General features: G+C 37.4%; 1 protein-coding gene across 2 annotated transcripts in view; it reads right to left on the reverse strand.

The window, feature by feature from the left end:
- Positions 1-10975: 10975 nt before the first annotated feature.
- CLIC2 (chloride intracellular channel 2) overlaps positions 10976-13625 on the reverse strand; it is a 28834-nt gene continuing 26184 nt past the window's right edge. For both annotated transcript variants that reach the window (XM_045472116.1, XM_045472115.1), the window contains 3 exons: positions 13152-13258; positions 12297-12478; positions 10976-11382 (listed from right to left, as the gene is read on the reverse strand). In XM_045472116.1, the coding sequence (XP_045328072.1) occupies positions 11221-11382; positions 12297-12478; positions 13152-13258 (451 nt within the window). In that variant the 3' untranslated portion in view covers positions 10976-11220. The remainder of the gene's footprint in view (positions 11383-12296; positions 12479-13151; positions 13259-13625) is intronic.

The following is a 13625-nucleotide window of genomic DNA, read 5'->3' on the forward strand; positions in this document are numbered from 1 at the left end:
TTAATTATGATATAATGCCCTTCTTCATCTGTTACAGTCTTTATTTTAAAATCTAGATTGTCTGATATAAGTATGGCTACTCTGGCTTTCTTTTGGTGACTATCAGCGTGATAGATGGTTATCCATCCCCTTACTGTCTTTTTTTTTAAAGTTTATTTTTGAAGGAGAGACAGAATGTGAGCGGGGGAGGGGCAGAGAGAGAGGGAGACCCAGAATCCAAAGCAGGCTCCAGGCTCTGAGCCATCAGTACAGAGCCGGATGTGGGGCTCAAACCCATAATCTGTGAGATCATGACCTGGGACAAAGTCGGATGCTTAACCAACTGAGCCATCCAGGCACCCCTCCATCCCCTTACTTTCAATCTGAAGGTGTCTTTAGGTGTAAAATGGGTCTCTTGTAAACAGCATATAGATGGATCTTGTTTTATTATCCATTCTGTTACCCTATGTCTTTTGATTGGAGCATTTAGTACATTGACATTTAGAGTGAGTACTGAAAAGTAGGAATTTATTGCCATTATGTTGCCCGTAGAGTTGGAGTTTCTGGTGGTGTTCTCTGGTCCTTTCTAGTCTTTGTTGCTTTTGGTATTTTTTTTTCTTTTTGTCTTTTCTCCCCTCAAAGAGTCTCCCTTAAAATTTTTTGCAGGGCTTGTTTAGTGGTCACAAACTCCTTTAGTTTTTATTTGTCTGGGAAACATTTTTTTTCTCCTTCTATTTTGAATGACAGCCTTGTTGGATAAAGAATTCTTGGCTGCAATTTTTCTGATTCAGCACATTGAATACATATTGCCACTCCCTTCTGGACTGCCAAGTTTCTGTGGATACGTCTGCTGCAAACCTGATCTGTCTTCCCTTGTAGGTTAAGGACTTTTTTTCCCCTTCCTGCTTTCATGATTCTCTCTTTGCCTCAGTATTTTGTGAATTTGACTATGATATGCCTTGTTGATGGTTGGTTTTTGTTGAATCTAATGGGAATCCTCTGTGTTTCCTTGATTTTGATGTCTGTGTCTTTCCCCAGGTTAGGAAAGTTTTCCACTATGATTTGCTCACATAAACCTTCTACCACTTTTCCTCTCTTCATTTTCTGGTACCTCTATGATTCAGATGTTATTCCTTTTTAATGAGTCACTGAGTTTTGTAATTCTTATGTCATGCTCTTTTGCCTTTGTTTCCCTCTTTTTTCCTGCTTTGTTATTCTCCATAAGTTTGTCCTCTATATTGCTGGTTTGCTGCTCTGCTTCATCCATCCTTGCTGCCGTCACATCCATTTGAGATTGCAGCTCAGTTATAGCATTTTTAATTTCATCCTGACTAGATTTTACTTCTTTTATCTACACAGAAAGAGATTCCCCAGCTAGTTATTTTTATTATTGTGATTCTAAATTCTGGTTCAGGCATCTTGTTTGTATCTGTGTTGATTAAGTCCCTGGCTGTCATTTCTTCCTGCTCTTTCTTTTGGGGTGAATTTTTTCATTTCATCATTTTGAAGGAAGAAAAAGAATAAAATGAAAAATTAAAAAAATTAAAATTAAAAATTAAAAACAACATAAAAAATCAAATAAAGGATGCTAGCTCCTATGTGTTTTGGTTTGGTTGTTGAAAGAAGCTTGATAGGATAGAGAAAAAAGGGAAAGAAGAGAAAAGAAAGAATAAGGAAAAGAAGAGGAAAACTTTTGAAAATTTACAAAGATCAATACAAAAAGTAGAATGAAATGAAATGGTGAAAGTAAAATAGAATTTAAAAAATTTACCAAAAGTAAAAAAATATAGTAGAAAAAATTAAAGAAAAATCTTTTTTTTATAAATAGGGAAAAGAAAAAATAAATTTTTTCTCTTTCTGTATTCAAGAATAAGAAAAGAAAAAGAAAAAAAAAGTTGAGTAGATGGACCAGTGAACAGAATGAAATATGATTGAAATTACATCAGTTTCCCCTAGAAGTCAAACTATGAAGCACTTTATAGTCTGTAAACTAAGCAGGTGGAAAGACTTGTGGTGTTCCTCTAGAGTCTGGTGGCCCAGTTGGGTGGGGCTTGGTGTAGCTGCTCCATTCTCCACTAGGCAGTGCTGCTTAGCTTACTGGGGTGGATCATCATGGCGCATGTAGCCGTGTATGTGCATGTGTGGGAGGGGTGAAAATGGCATCAGCCAGCTACCCAGTCTCTGGCTGGTATCAGAACTCTGTGCTCTCCCTGACTGGCAATCATGCAGTTCTCCTTTGTCTCCAGCTTCCGTCCACTCCCCGCTTTTACACTGTCCGTGACCAAGCTGTCAGGCTGCCAGGCGGCACCTCCCTCCTGAGTTTTATCTCAGATGGTTCTGCTTCCCTACCCCTCATTCTGAGGGACTATGGCTTTGATCCGCTCAGACCCTCTGGAGGAGGGTCTCATCAAGCAATGGCCTGGTGCCGCCTGACCCCAGGAACATTCTTGATACCATGCTGCTGCCAATGCCCAGAGACTGCAGATGGGTGCCAGTTTGCTCCCAGGAATGTTCTCAAGGCCGTGCTGCTGCCAATGCCTAGAGACTGCAGCCAGGCATCAGCCGGCCCCAGAAAAATTTGGGGGATCATGTAGCAGCAGCGTTTCAGGGATTATGGAAAATCACAACACACATCTGGCATCAGGCTTCACCCTTAACGTCCTTTTCCAGCACCAGTGAATGTGGCTGTTCTCCGGGGTTTGCTGGGACCTTTGCCTGTGGGGTGGCTGCACCGCCTCCATCAAATGTCCTCCCAGCAGGGGAACCACCTCTCCCCGTATGGCCCATGGACCCCTCAGACCCTGCTGTCTGCTCCCAGGGATTTGCCCTTGCCACCAGAGCACCAACAGGTATCGAGCTGCTAAGTTTCAGACTGTGTGATCCCCTGTTTATAGCATCTTAATGGAATTTAAACCCTCTCCTTTCTCCTTTCTCCCTTTTTTTGTTCAGTGCACTCTTTCTCTTTCTCTCCAGCTGCTTTCGGGGGGGAGGAGTACTTTTCCCATACTCTTCCCCCTGTCTCAGTCCTCTCTCCACAAGCAAAAACAGCTTCCACGACTGCTCTCTCCCCCAGTTCACCTCTCTGTGCTGCATACCTGCCAAGTTCTGTGATTCAAGTTGTGCAGATTGTTGTGTTAATCCTCAGGTCAGTTTTCTAGGTGTGCAAGATAATTTGGTGTTGATCTAGTTGCATTTCAGGGACAAGAGAGGCAAAAAAAAAAAGTTCCATGATACTCTGCCATCTTGTCCCCTCCTCTCTCCCCATCACCTATTTAACCCATCCTGCCTCTCACCTCCTCTCTGGTAACCATCAGTTTCATCTCTATAGTTAAGAGTCTTTTTCTTGGTTTGCCTTTCTCTCTCTCTTTTTTCCCTTTGCTCATTTGTTTTGTTTCTTAAATTCTACAAACGAGTGAGATCATATGGTATTAGTGTTTCTCTGACTGACTTATTTTACTTCGTATAATACTCTCTAGCTCCATTTATGTCATTGCAAATGGCATGATTTCATTCTTTTTTATGGCTGAGTAATATTCCATTATATATCGTGTGGTTTGTGTGGTATATATACCACACCTTCTTTATCCATTCATCAGTTGAGGGAACTTGGGCTGTTTTCATAGTTTGGCTAGGGTAGATAATGCTGCTATAAATACCAGTGTGCATGTATCCCTTCAAATTAGTATTTTGTATTCTTTGGGTAAATACCTAGTAGTGCTTGGGGCGCCTGGGTGGCTCAGTCAGTTGTGTCCAACTTCGGCTCAGGTCATGATCTCATGGTTTGGTTCATGAGTTTGAGCCCACATTGGGCTCTGTGCTGACAGCTCAGAGCCTGGATCCTGTTTCGGATTCTGTGTCTCCCTCCCCCTCTCTCTGCCCCTTCCTTGCTAGTGCTCTGTCTCTCTGTCTCTCAAAAATAAACATTAAAAAAAATTTAAATACCTAGTAGTGCAATTGCTGGATCATAGGATAGTTCTATTTTTAACTTTTTTGGGAACCTCCATACTGTTTTCCAGAGTGGCTGAAACACCTATCAATAAAATCTACAAAAATATAAGAAAGGCAAGAGTCTGTAGTATTTGAACCAAGACTACTCCCTCCCTTTCCCTTTCCTACCAGTAAGGTGGAGGCTCCAATCCAGACTGCTGCATATCCCTCCCCCTTCAATTCCCAGTCAGAAATCTTTCAGTGTGTCCACATTTAACACTGCGGGGAGGGGGGTAGGGGGAGGGTAAGACTTCATTAATATAAATTGGCTAGTCACTAAAAACAATTATGAAACGTGCAAAGAAACAAAAAATGTATGATTCACACAAATAAAAATATCAGGCAACACAAAATGCCTACAAGCAGATGTCAAATTTAACAGAAAGAGACTTCAAAGTAATCATTATAAATATGTTCACAGAACTAAAAGAAATCATGGTTAAAGAAGTAAAAGTAGTCCTTTTTTTCTTGTTTCATTTAAGAGTTTTCTATTTGTCTGTTTTTCTGACATTATCTTATTTCTTTGAACATTTTTTTACCCTTTTCTCTATTTTCTTTCCTGCCAGTTGAATCCTTTCTTCCACTGTTGAGCCTCTGTAATGAATTATTTATTTCAATTATTGTAGTTCAACTCCAGAATTTCCCTTTGGTCCTTAAAAAATAATTTGTATTTCTTTATTGTTTGCTGGAATCTAGATGTTTTAGAGAATATATTGCTGTGACTCTGGGTATTGTTCTCCACCCCACCCTGGAGTTCATTATTGTTAGTTTTTGTGTTTTTTTTTTAGTGACTAACTGGATTATATTAGTGAAGTCCTAGCCACAGCAAACAAGAAAAAAAAAGAAAATCCATCCAAATTGGTAAGGAAGAAGTAAAACTGTCACTATTTGCAGATGACATGATACTATATGTAGAAAACCTTAAATACTCCACGAAAATACTACTAGAACTTATAAATGAATTTTGTAAAGTCACAGGATAAAATATCAATATACAGAAATCAGTTGCATTTCTATACACCAATAATGATGTAGCCACAATAGAAACTAAGAAAACAATCCTATTTACAATTGCACCAAAATAATAAAATACTTAGAAATAAACTTAACCAAGGAGGTGAATGATATCTGTACTCTGAAAACTATAAAACATTAATGAAAGAAATGTAAGATGACATAAACAAATGGAAAGAAATCCTGTGCACATAAATTGGAAGAAACAATATTGTTAAAATTTCCTTGCTACCCAAAGTAATCTACAGATTTAATGCATTTCCTGTCAAAATGCCAGCAGCATTTTTCACAAAAGTAGAACAAACAATCTTAAAATTTGTACAGAATCACAAAAGACTCTGAATGGCCAAAGCAAACTTGAAAAAGAAGAACAAATCTGGGGTATTATAATCCCATATTTCAAGTTATATTACAAAGCTGTAGTAATCAAAATAGTATGGTACTGGCACAAATATAGATACATAGATCAATAGAACAGAATAGAGAGTCCAGAAATAAATCCACACTAATATGGTCAATTAATCTATAACAAAGGAGACAGGAATATACAATGGGAGAAACACAGTGGTATCTTCAATGAGTGGTGCTGTGGAAACTAGATAGCGACATACAAAAGAATGAACCTGAACCATTTTCTTACACTATGCACAAAAGTAAACTCAAAATGAATCAAAGATCTAAATGTACGACCTGAAACCATAAAACTCCTAGAAGAGAACACATTTGTGATTTGTTTGATATGTTTCTCATGCTTAGACTAGTTAGGATTAAACACCTATAATGTGAATGTTTGTTCACTTTATGTTGTCTAAGAAAACCCTTAACTTATTAAAAACAATTCTTTTTTCCTTTTTCTGTTCAGCTTGGGTGCTATTACCCTGTCTTCCAGATTGCTGAACTATTCTTCTGCCTCTTGTAAACTACTGTTGATTACTTCTAGTGTATTTTCCATTTCAGTTACAGTATTCTTCAGCTATGATTGGTTCTTTCTTATATTTTCTGGCTCTTTGTTGATATCTTCACTGAGGTCATCCAGTCTGGTGAGTATCTTTATGACCATTACTTTGCACTCTTTATCAGGTAGATTACTGCCATTTCATTTAGTTCTTTTGCTGAGGTTTTGTCTTGTTCTTTCACTTGGAGCATATTCCTCTGCCTCCTCATTTTGCCTGATTTCTGTGTTTGTCTTTATGAATTAAGCAGAACAACTACATCTCCTAAATTTGAAGGAATGGTCTTATGAATGATCATCTCCTGTGTAGACTGTGTGTGCCTGGTGACTTTGGATAGCTGGTTGGAGCTGTAGCTAGCATGGGATGGGGATACTAGGGATGCCACGGTGGGGTGGCCAGGGTTGAAGTGCGTGTACAAGCTAGGGTGTACCAGTGTGCTCAGCACAGGGGGCACCCTGGTGGGCATGAATTGGGTGTTCCTTGGGTGTTCTGTGCCTGGGGTACAAGGAGGGTGTTCAGAGTAGAAGTGGGAGTGAGCTGGGACGTCCCAGAGTGCTGTGCACCAGGAGTGCCCTTAGCAAGTCATCTGGAGCCAAAGTGGTGTGGGTCTGGAGTGTTCCAGGGTGCTTTGTGCCTGTGTTGTCTTGGTGACATGGCTGGAGCTCAGTGAGTACTGACCCAGGGTGTTTTGGTATGTGCCATGCTAGGGATTGCCTTTGTGGGATGGCTGGGGCTGGTGTGGACTAAGGACTAGGGACTCACTCAGGCAGTAGGCCAGTTAGGGTGTCCAGACTGTGCACTGGTCTGAGCTTTTAAGTTGGAGGGGAATGTAAACTGTGGAGCTCACCTACCCCTATAACCAAGATAAAGTTTCACCAGCTCCCTTGCCATTTGGTGGAGTTCTAGGGCTGGTTCCTTTATATTTTAGTTGCCCTTTTAAACCATGGCTTTTCTTTTTCTGTTTCCCAGGGAAGAAATATCTGCTCCTGGTCCCTCAGTGCTATCCCTCCCCACTGCAGTTCACAGCATCAGAGGTGGTGGTTCCCTTCACTGCCACGTCTCCATCTCTCTTGCCATTGTCTGTGTGGTCTCTGTGTCTTTTGTTCAGTTAGCTCTCAGTTCTTCAGGAGGAGCTTCTCTACAAACACGAGTCATTTGGTGTGAATTCAGGGCATTCCTGTGTCACCTTCTGAGACCAGAAACTGTACTTCTACTTTTTTTGAAACTTCCTATTTTTATATAATTATACTTCTACCCATAACCTGGCTTCTCCCAACAGTAATGTTTGCATAACTACTGTATGTCTATCTTTTCAAAGTTGTTTGTGGACACACTGGTATAGACTCTTTCAAGTTCTGTTTGTTTAAAGTTTTTTCTTTTTCTATAACTGTGATATTTGGAACTAGCTTCTCTGGATATGGAATCCTTGGTTCACACTTTTTTTCCATTGAATTTCTTGAAAATGCTGCCTCATTGTTGCCTTGCCTTGTATGTTGTTTTTGGAAAGCCTGATGTCAGATTAATTAATTTGCCTTCATGAGTTATTTCATCTTTTTGCCTAGAGGCTTTGATGACATAGTTTATCTTCCATATCTAATATTTTACTAGGATATGTCTCAGAGTTGATCATTTTGGGTTATTTTCCCAGGAACCTAGTGGGAACTTTGAATGTATAGACTGAAGTCTTTCACTTCGGAAATTTTTCTTGGATTATAGGTTTAAATCTTTTAAATATTAACTTTGTTCCATTGTTCCATTGTTTCTTCTTCCCCAGTAATTCCAGTGACACAATTGCTATTCCTTCTTTGCTTCTCCTTCAATTCACTGATTTCTTTCTGAGCCTTTTTACTTTCTTCTTTGTTTTATTTTAATTCTCTCAGTTATTTTTCTATCTTTTTCAATGCACCTTATTAAATTTTCTTGAGTCTGTTTTTCCTTTGGAATCTTTAAATTTATCTTCACATCTGAGATTATTTTGTCTTTCTTCCATTTATTTTCTAGTTTGATCAATTTTCTCTTTGATTTTTTTGTCTTGATTTTTTGAAAGTCTGAATCCAGATGGTTTTTTTTTTTTCATATTCCCAAATGTATTTAATTCAGTTTGGAATGTTGTCTTGCAGGGTTTTTTTTTTTTTTTTCTTCATAGTTGTTTTCTGTAATGAGATGTTTATCAGTTGTGTGTTGAATCTTGTTTTCTGATTTTTTTTATAACAACTCTATAGATTCACCAAAAGTTACTGCTCACTTCTTTTTATGTCTTGTATTTCTTTCTTAGAAGCCATGCCTCTTGAAGTTTGCTACCTAAAATTATGCACACTTGAAAGCTTCTTCCTTGTTCTGGCCTACTAGGGCATTAAAAAAATATTTTTATGCTTGAGGGAGACTTAATCTTTCTTTCAGTGACTTCAGATTAATCCTAAGCCCATGACAAACTCCCTTATTTCCTACAGTTTTTATCAGCTTGTCCTTGCTCACTATAAGAGTTTGTGGTGCAGCATGGATGTGAGAGAGTACTTCTTGAGATTTGGTATTTTTTTCTTCTTTTAAACTTAGTTATATTGAGGTTTGGGAATTTTTCTGCTTTAAGTTATGCTTCCCATGTGGTTTTAGTGCCATTTAAAATTTATTTTTGTTATTCTGTATTGACTTTGGAGGAAACATTGGGAGACACAAACCAAGGCAGCCACTGTTGTCTTCATCAACCTGGAAGTCTAATTAGTCTTTTAAAAAAGTTTTCTAATTTATTAAAACCAGATCAATCATCACCTACTTTGCTGAGATGTCAAGGTATCATTTTCCTCAGTTGAATAGCTTAAGACCCTCTCGCCCTTGCTGATCACAAAGCAGATCTTGGAGGTGGTCTTAGGTTGTAACATATATATTTAAAAAAACCTATCCCCAGACACTGGGTATAATACATTTATCTCCTTCTTTCTCACATTTATCTCCTTCTTTCTCATAAATACCAGTATTGTTTTTTAGATTTTAATTTTAATTCTGGTTAGTTAACATGGAATGTTATATGAGTTTCAGGTGTCCAATATAGTGATTCAACACTTCCATGCATCACCTAGGGCTCATAACAACAAGTGCACTCTTTAATCCCCATCACCTATTTCACCCATCTCCCCAACCACCTACCTTCTGGCAACCATCAATTTGTTCTATATAGTAAGAGTGTTTCTTGGTTTCTGTCTCTCTCTCTCTCTCTCTCTCTGTCTCTCTCTCTCTATTTTCCTCTTTTCTCATTTATTTTGTTTCTTAAATTCCACATTGTGAGTGAAATCATATGGTATTTGTCTTTCTCTGACTTATTTCACTTAGCATAATACTCTAGCTCCACCCATGTAGTTGCAATTGGCAAGATTTCATTCTTTTTTATGGATAATATTCTATTACACACACACACACACACACACACACACACACACACACACACCATCTTTATCCATTCATTAGTTGATGGACATTTGGGCTCTTTCCATACTTTGGCTATTGCTGATAATGCTGCTATAAACATAGGGGTGCACGAATCCCTTTGAATTAGTATTTTTGTAAATTAGGTATTTTGTGAATTAGGTATTTTGGGTAAAACACCTAGTAGTGTAATTGCTGTATCCTAGGGTAGTTCTCTTTTTAACTTTTTTGAGGAATCTCCATACTGTTTTACAGAGCAGCTGCACCAGTTTGCATTCCCACTAACAGTGTAAGAGGGTTCCCCTTTCTCCACATCCTCGCCAACATCTGTTGTTTCCTAAGTTGTTAATTTTAGCCATTCTGACAGGTGTGAGGTGGTATCCCATTCTGGTTTTGATTTGTAGTTCCCTGATGATGAGTGATGTTGAGCCTCTTTTTATGTGCTTGTTGGCCATCTGGATGTCTTCTTTGGAAAAATGTCATGTCATCTGCCCATTTATTAACAGGATTATTTGTTTTTTGGATGTTCGGTTTTGTAAGTTCTTTATGTATTTTGGATACTAACCCTTTATTGGATCTGTCATTTGCAAATATCTTCTCCCATTCCATCAGTTGGCTTTTAGATTTGTTGATTGTTTCCTTCACTGTGCAGAAGTTTCTTATTTTGATGAAGTCCCAATAGTTTATTTTTGTTTTTGTTTCCCTTGCCTCAGGAGAGATATCTAGAAAAGAGTTGCTATGGCCTGTGTTTTCTCTTTAGGATGTTTATGGTTTCAGGTTTCATATTTAGGTATGTATTCCATTTTGAATTTATTTTTTGTATAGTGAAGAAAGTGGTCAAGTTTCCATTTTTGCATGTTTCTGTGCAGTTTTTCTAACATCATTTGTTAAAGAGACTGCTTCTTTCCAATTGGATATTCTTTGCTGCTTTGTTGAAGATTAATTGACCATATAGTTGTAGGTTTATTTCTGGATTTTCTGTTCTGTTGATCTATGGTCTTCCTTTTTTGAGGCTGAACTTAGTTTCTTCTTTGAAGAAGAAGGTTTTGTTTTCAGGTTTGAGTGATTTTATTTTAACATGTAAATTTGAGTACATATAGTAATAGAGCATTTTAAATTCTGTACAAATATTTGTGACTATCCTTTAAGCATAGCCTTCCTTCTCCTTTTATGGACAGCAACAAGACCTTTTGGTCAAATTTCCTAGTTTTTTTCTCATTTCTATTGAATAAAAGATCTGATTTACTTTGTAACTTTACCATATATTTGTTGTTAATCTTTTAAAAATTATTATTATGTTGTATCTAATGAATGCTTGCTCATTTAACAATATAATCTGGTCATAAAGGTCATATTCCCATCTCTGACTATGACACAGTCATATTTCTAGATGTTTAATGCCATTCTAATACCAGTTGGTCTTGATCTGTATTTAGAGCTGATTTTTAAAAGAATTCTTTTAGGATTTGCCTTTCTGATATAGTCACTCTCTGATTTTATTATTCATATCAGAAATAAACTCAGGAGTTTAAGATTGTGGCTCTACTTATGTCATTTGTAAGTTCAGCCGTCTGTTGAGCTTACACATAATGCATTCTAGGAATTCAATTAAATAACAAAAGATCTTGATGCTTTCCGTGTCATTTAATATTGCAGTGCTTATGCCATAGAAATAAAGAAAAGTAAGTGAAAATATAAAGAACTTTAAAATACATAGTGGGAAGATAGTTTGGACTGGCCAGATACAGAAAATACAGCATTCTTTTCATGAGAGTTGGATAGAGGAAACAGTATTTTCCATATTCTTATTTCCAGAAACCTTTATAATATGACAAGTGAAAAGAGGGCTTTTTCTACTGAAAGAGTTGCCTTAACTCTTCTGTTTAGCCACACTTGCATAGGTGTTTTCAATTTCTTTGTCTTCAGGACATGTGTGGATAAATTCTTCACGGGCATAGGCATTGTGAAGATAGCGCCAGACTCCTGAGAATTCTGCTGGAATATCAAAGTCACGGTATTTCTTGGCAGCAACCTAGGGTTTTGGGAAAAAACGGTAATAAAAGGCATCAATGACATGCTTAGTGTGGAGAAACATATTTCAAGAGTCAAGATCATTAAGGACATGTTATCTGCACAAAAATAATCTTGCACTTACTACTTTAAAGTTTTTTTTACAAATGTAGACAAAGCTATATTTGTGTAATCATATTTAAATTTATGCTGTGATTATCAGAAGAATTTCTCCACTAGACTAAGTTTGCTTAGGGTCCCAACTATGTCTTATTTCTTTATGTATTCTGTGTGTTTGGCATAGGACCTGAGACAGAATAAGTTCTGTTCAATAAGAATTTATTAAATCAATGATTAAGTCATCATGCTATTATTAGTAGCTCACATTATTTATCATTTGTTATGACACTGTTCTAAGCATTCTACATGCTTTAATTTAATCAACAATTCTATGAAATGGGTAATATTACCCTTGTTTTTTTTAAGTTTATTTATTTATTTTGAGAGAGCATGCATGCAAGCATGGGAGGCAGAGAGAGAGAGAGAGAGAGAGAGAGAGAATCCCAAGCAAGCTTTGCACTGTCAGCACAGAGCCCCATGCGGGACTTGAACTCAGGAACCATGAGATCTTGACCTGAGCCAAAATCAAGAGTTAGATGCTCAGCTGACTGAGCCACCCAGGTACTCCTTACTCTTGTTTTATAGATAAGCCAGTGGAAAGCACTTTCTGATTTGGGAAGAAAGAAACAAATTTTTATGGTTCCCAGAGAAGATCACTGTGGATTTTTTTTTCCTAAGGAGAAAAAGGAGATATATACCATGTATAATGATGACAAAGCCATCATATAACAATCTCACACTAAATAGTCACTGTGTTTCATGCTGGCAACTCCCAACCCCCTCCCAAACCATTCAGTATGCCCTACAAAGGCTTACTTTAATAATGTTCAGTTTGGGTAACAAGCTGCAGTCAGCCAGTGTCAGCTGGTCCCCATCCAAGAACAATCTTCTGGAAACTGTGAGTTCCTCAGCACTGTCTGGATCAATTTCATCCAGAAGCGGGGTGTTTAAGTAGTCATCCAGACGTTTAAATTCTCTGAGCAGAGACTTTTCAAAATCTGAGGCAAAGAAGTCAGAAGGTTACTAATAAACGTTTTGTCTTCATGACTACATTTTACATAAGCTTTTCACACATTTAGACATCTCTATCTATACACATTGCTTACACTGGCCCTTCAAAATCTAAATAGTTAACTAGAACTCAACTACCCACTGATAAGACAGAATCAGGTGTTTAATCAAATGCTCTTTGACTCTTCTTGAGGAGCATTGGAAGGAGAGTCAAAGAAAGAAAAAGTCACATATGTTATTACTAAACACAGAAAAGTCAGAAAGTGGAATCAGAAACTAATGGCTCTTATGACTCAGAATACAGTAAACCCATTCAAGAATGGTCATGGGAGATAGTAGATGCTATAGTTTAAGAAACCTTAAAGGCACACAGGAAAAGTTGGGGGGGGGTGCTAAAAAATACAGTCCTGCAGTTAGTTAACTCCTAGCATGTCAATGCTCTAATTGAGCCAAGTTAGTAATTGCTATATTGAATCTTGGGTTCTAAATTTAATAAAATTTCATGGAAAGGAATTTCAAAGGAGAAAATAAAAAAATCAAAGGAAGAGTGCATTCCCCAACATATATTACATATTCAGGAAAATCCCATGTTAGCTGAGTGAGACTGTGGGAGTCAGCAAATGTGTGAGAGAAATAGAAATTTAAATAAAGGTATCTTACTCTTATTTGCTTCTTTTTGTGTATTCTTAATGTATGCAGAAAACTTGGCAAAGAGGTTACAGCCCACATCAAAGGACTCCTTGTTCTTGGGACTCAGGTGAGGATACCTTAAAAAGAAACATCACTGCATGATTATTCACACATAAGTCAGAGACCAAGTGTCCTAGCTTGTACTCTACTGAAAATGGAGGTTTTAGAAAAATGTGCTGGAAACCGAGGGTTCTGAGAATCTCTATTTGTAAATATATATTTTTCCCAATATCAGAATACTTTAGTTTCTAAAGTTCACTAGGAAACAAGCTGTGGAAAATTCAAAGGCCATTTACCTGTAGGAACAATGTTTTAAATGGTAGTTAAGTCCCCCATACTTGTTCCTGAAAGCCTATTTGGCAGAAGATATGTTGTTGGTAATAATTTTTAAAGCTAAGTAGGAAAAAATATGGCTTTAAATTATTGTAAATTCCATAAAAATGA

The sequence above is a fragment of the Leopardus geoffroyi genome, chromosome X, assembly GCF_018350155.1.
Source record: "Leopardus geoffroyi isolate Oge1 chromosome X, O.geoffroyi_Oge1_pat1.0, whole genome shotgun sequence".
Classification (NCBI taxonomy): Eukaryota; Metazoa; Chordata; class Mammalia; order Carnivora; family Felidae; genus Leopardus; species Leopardus geoffroyi.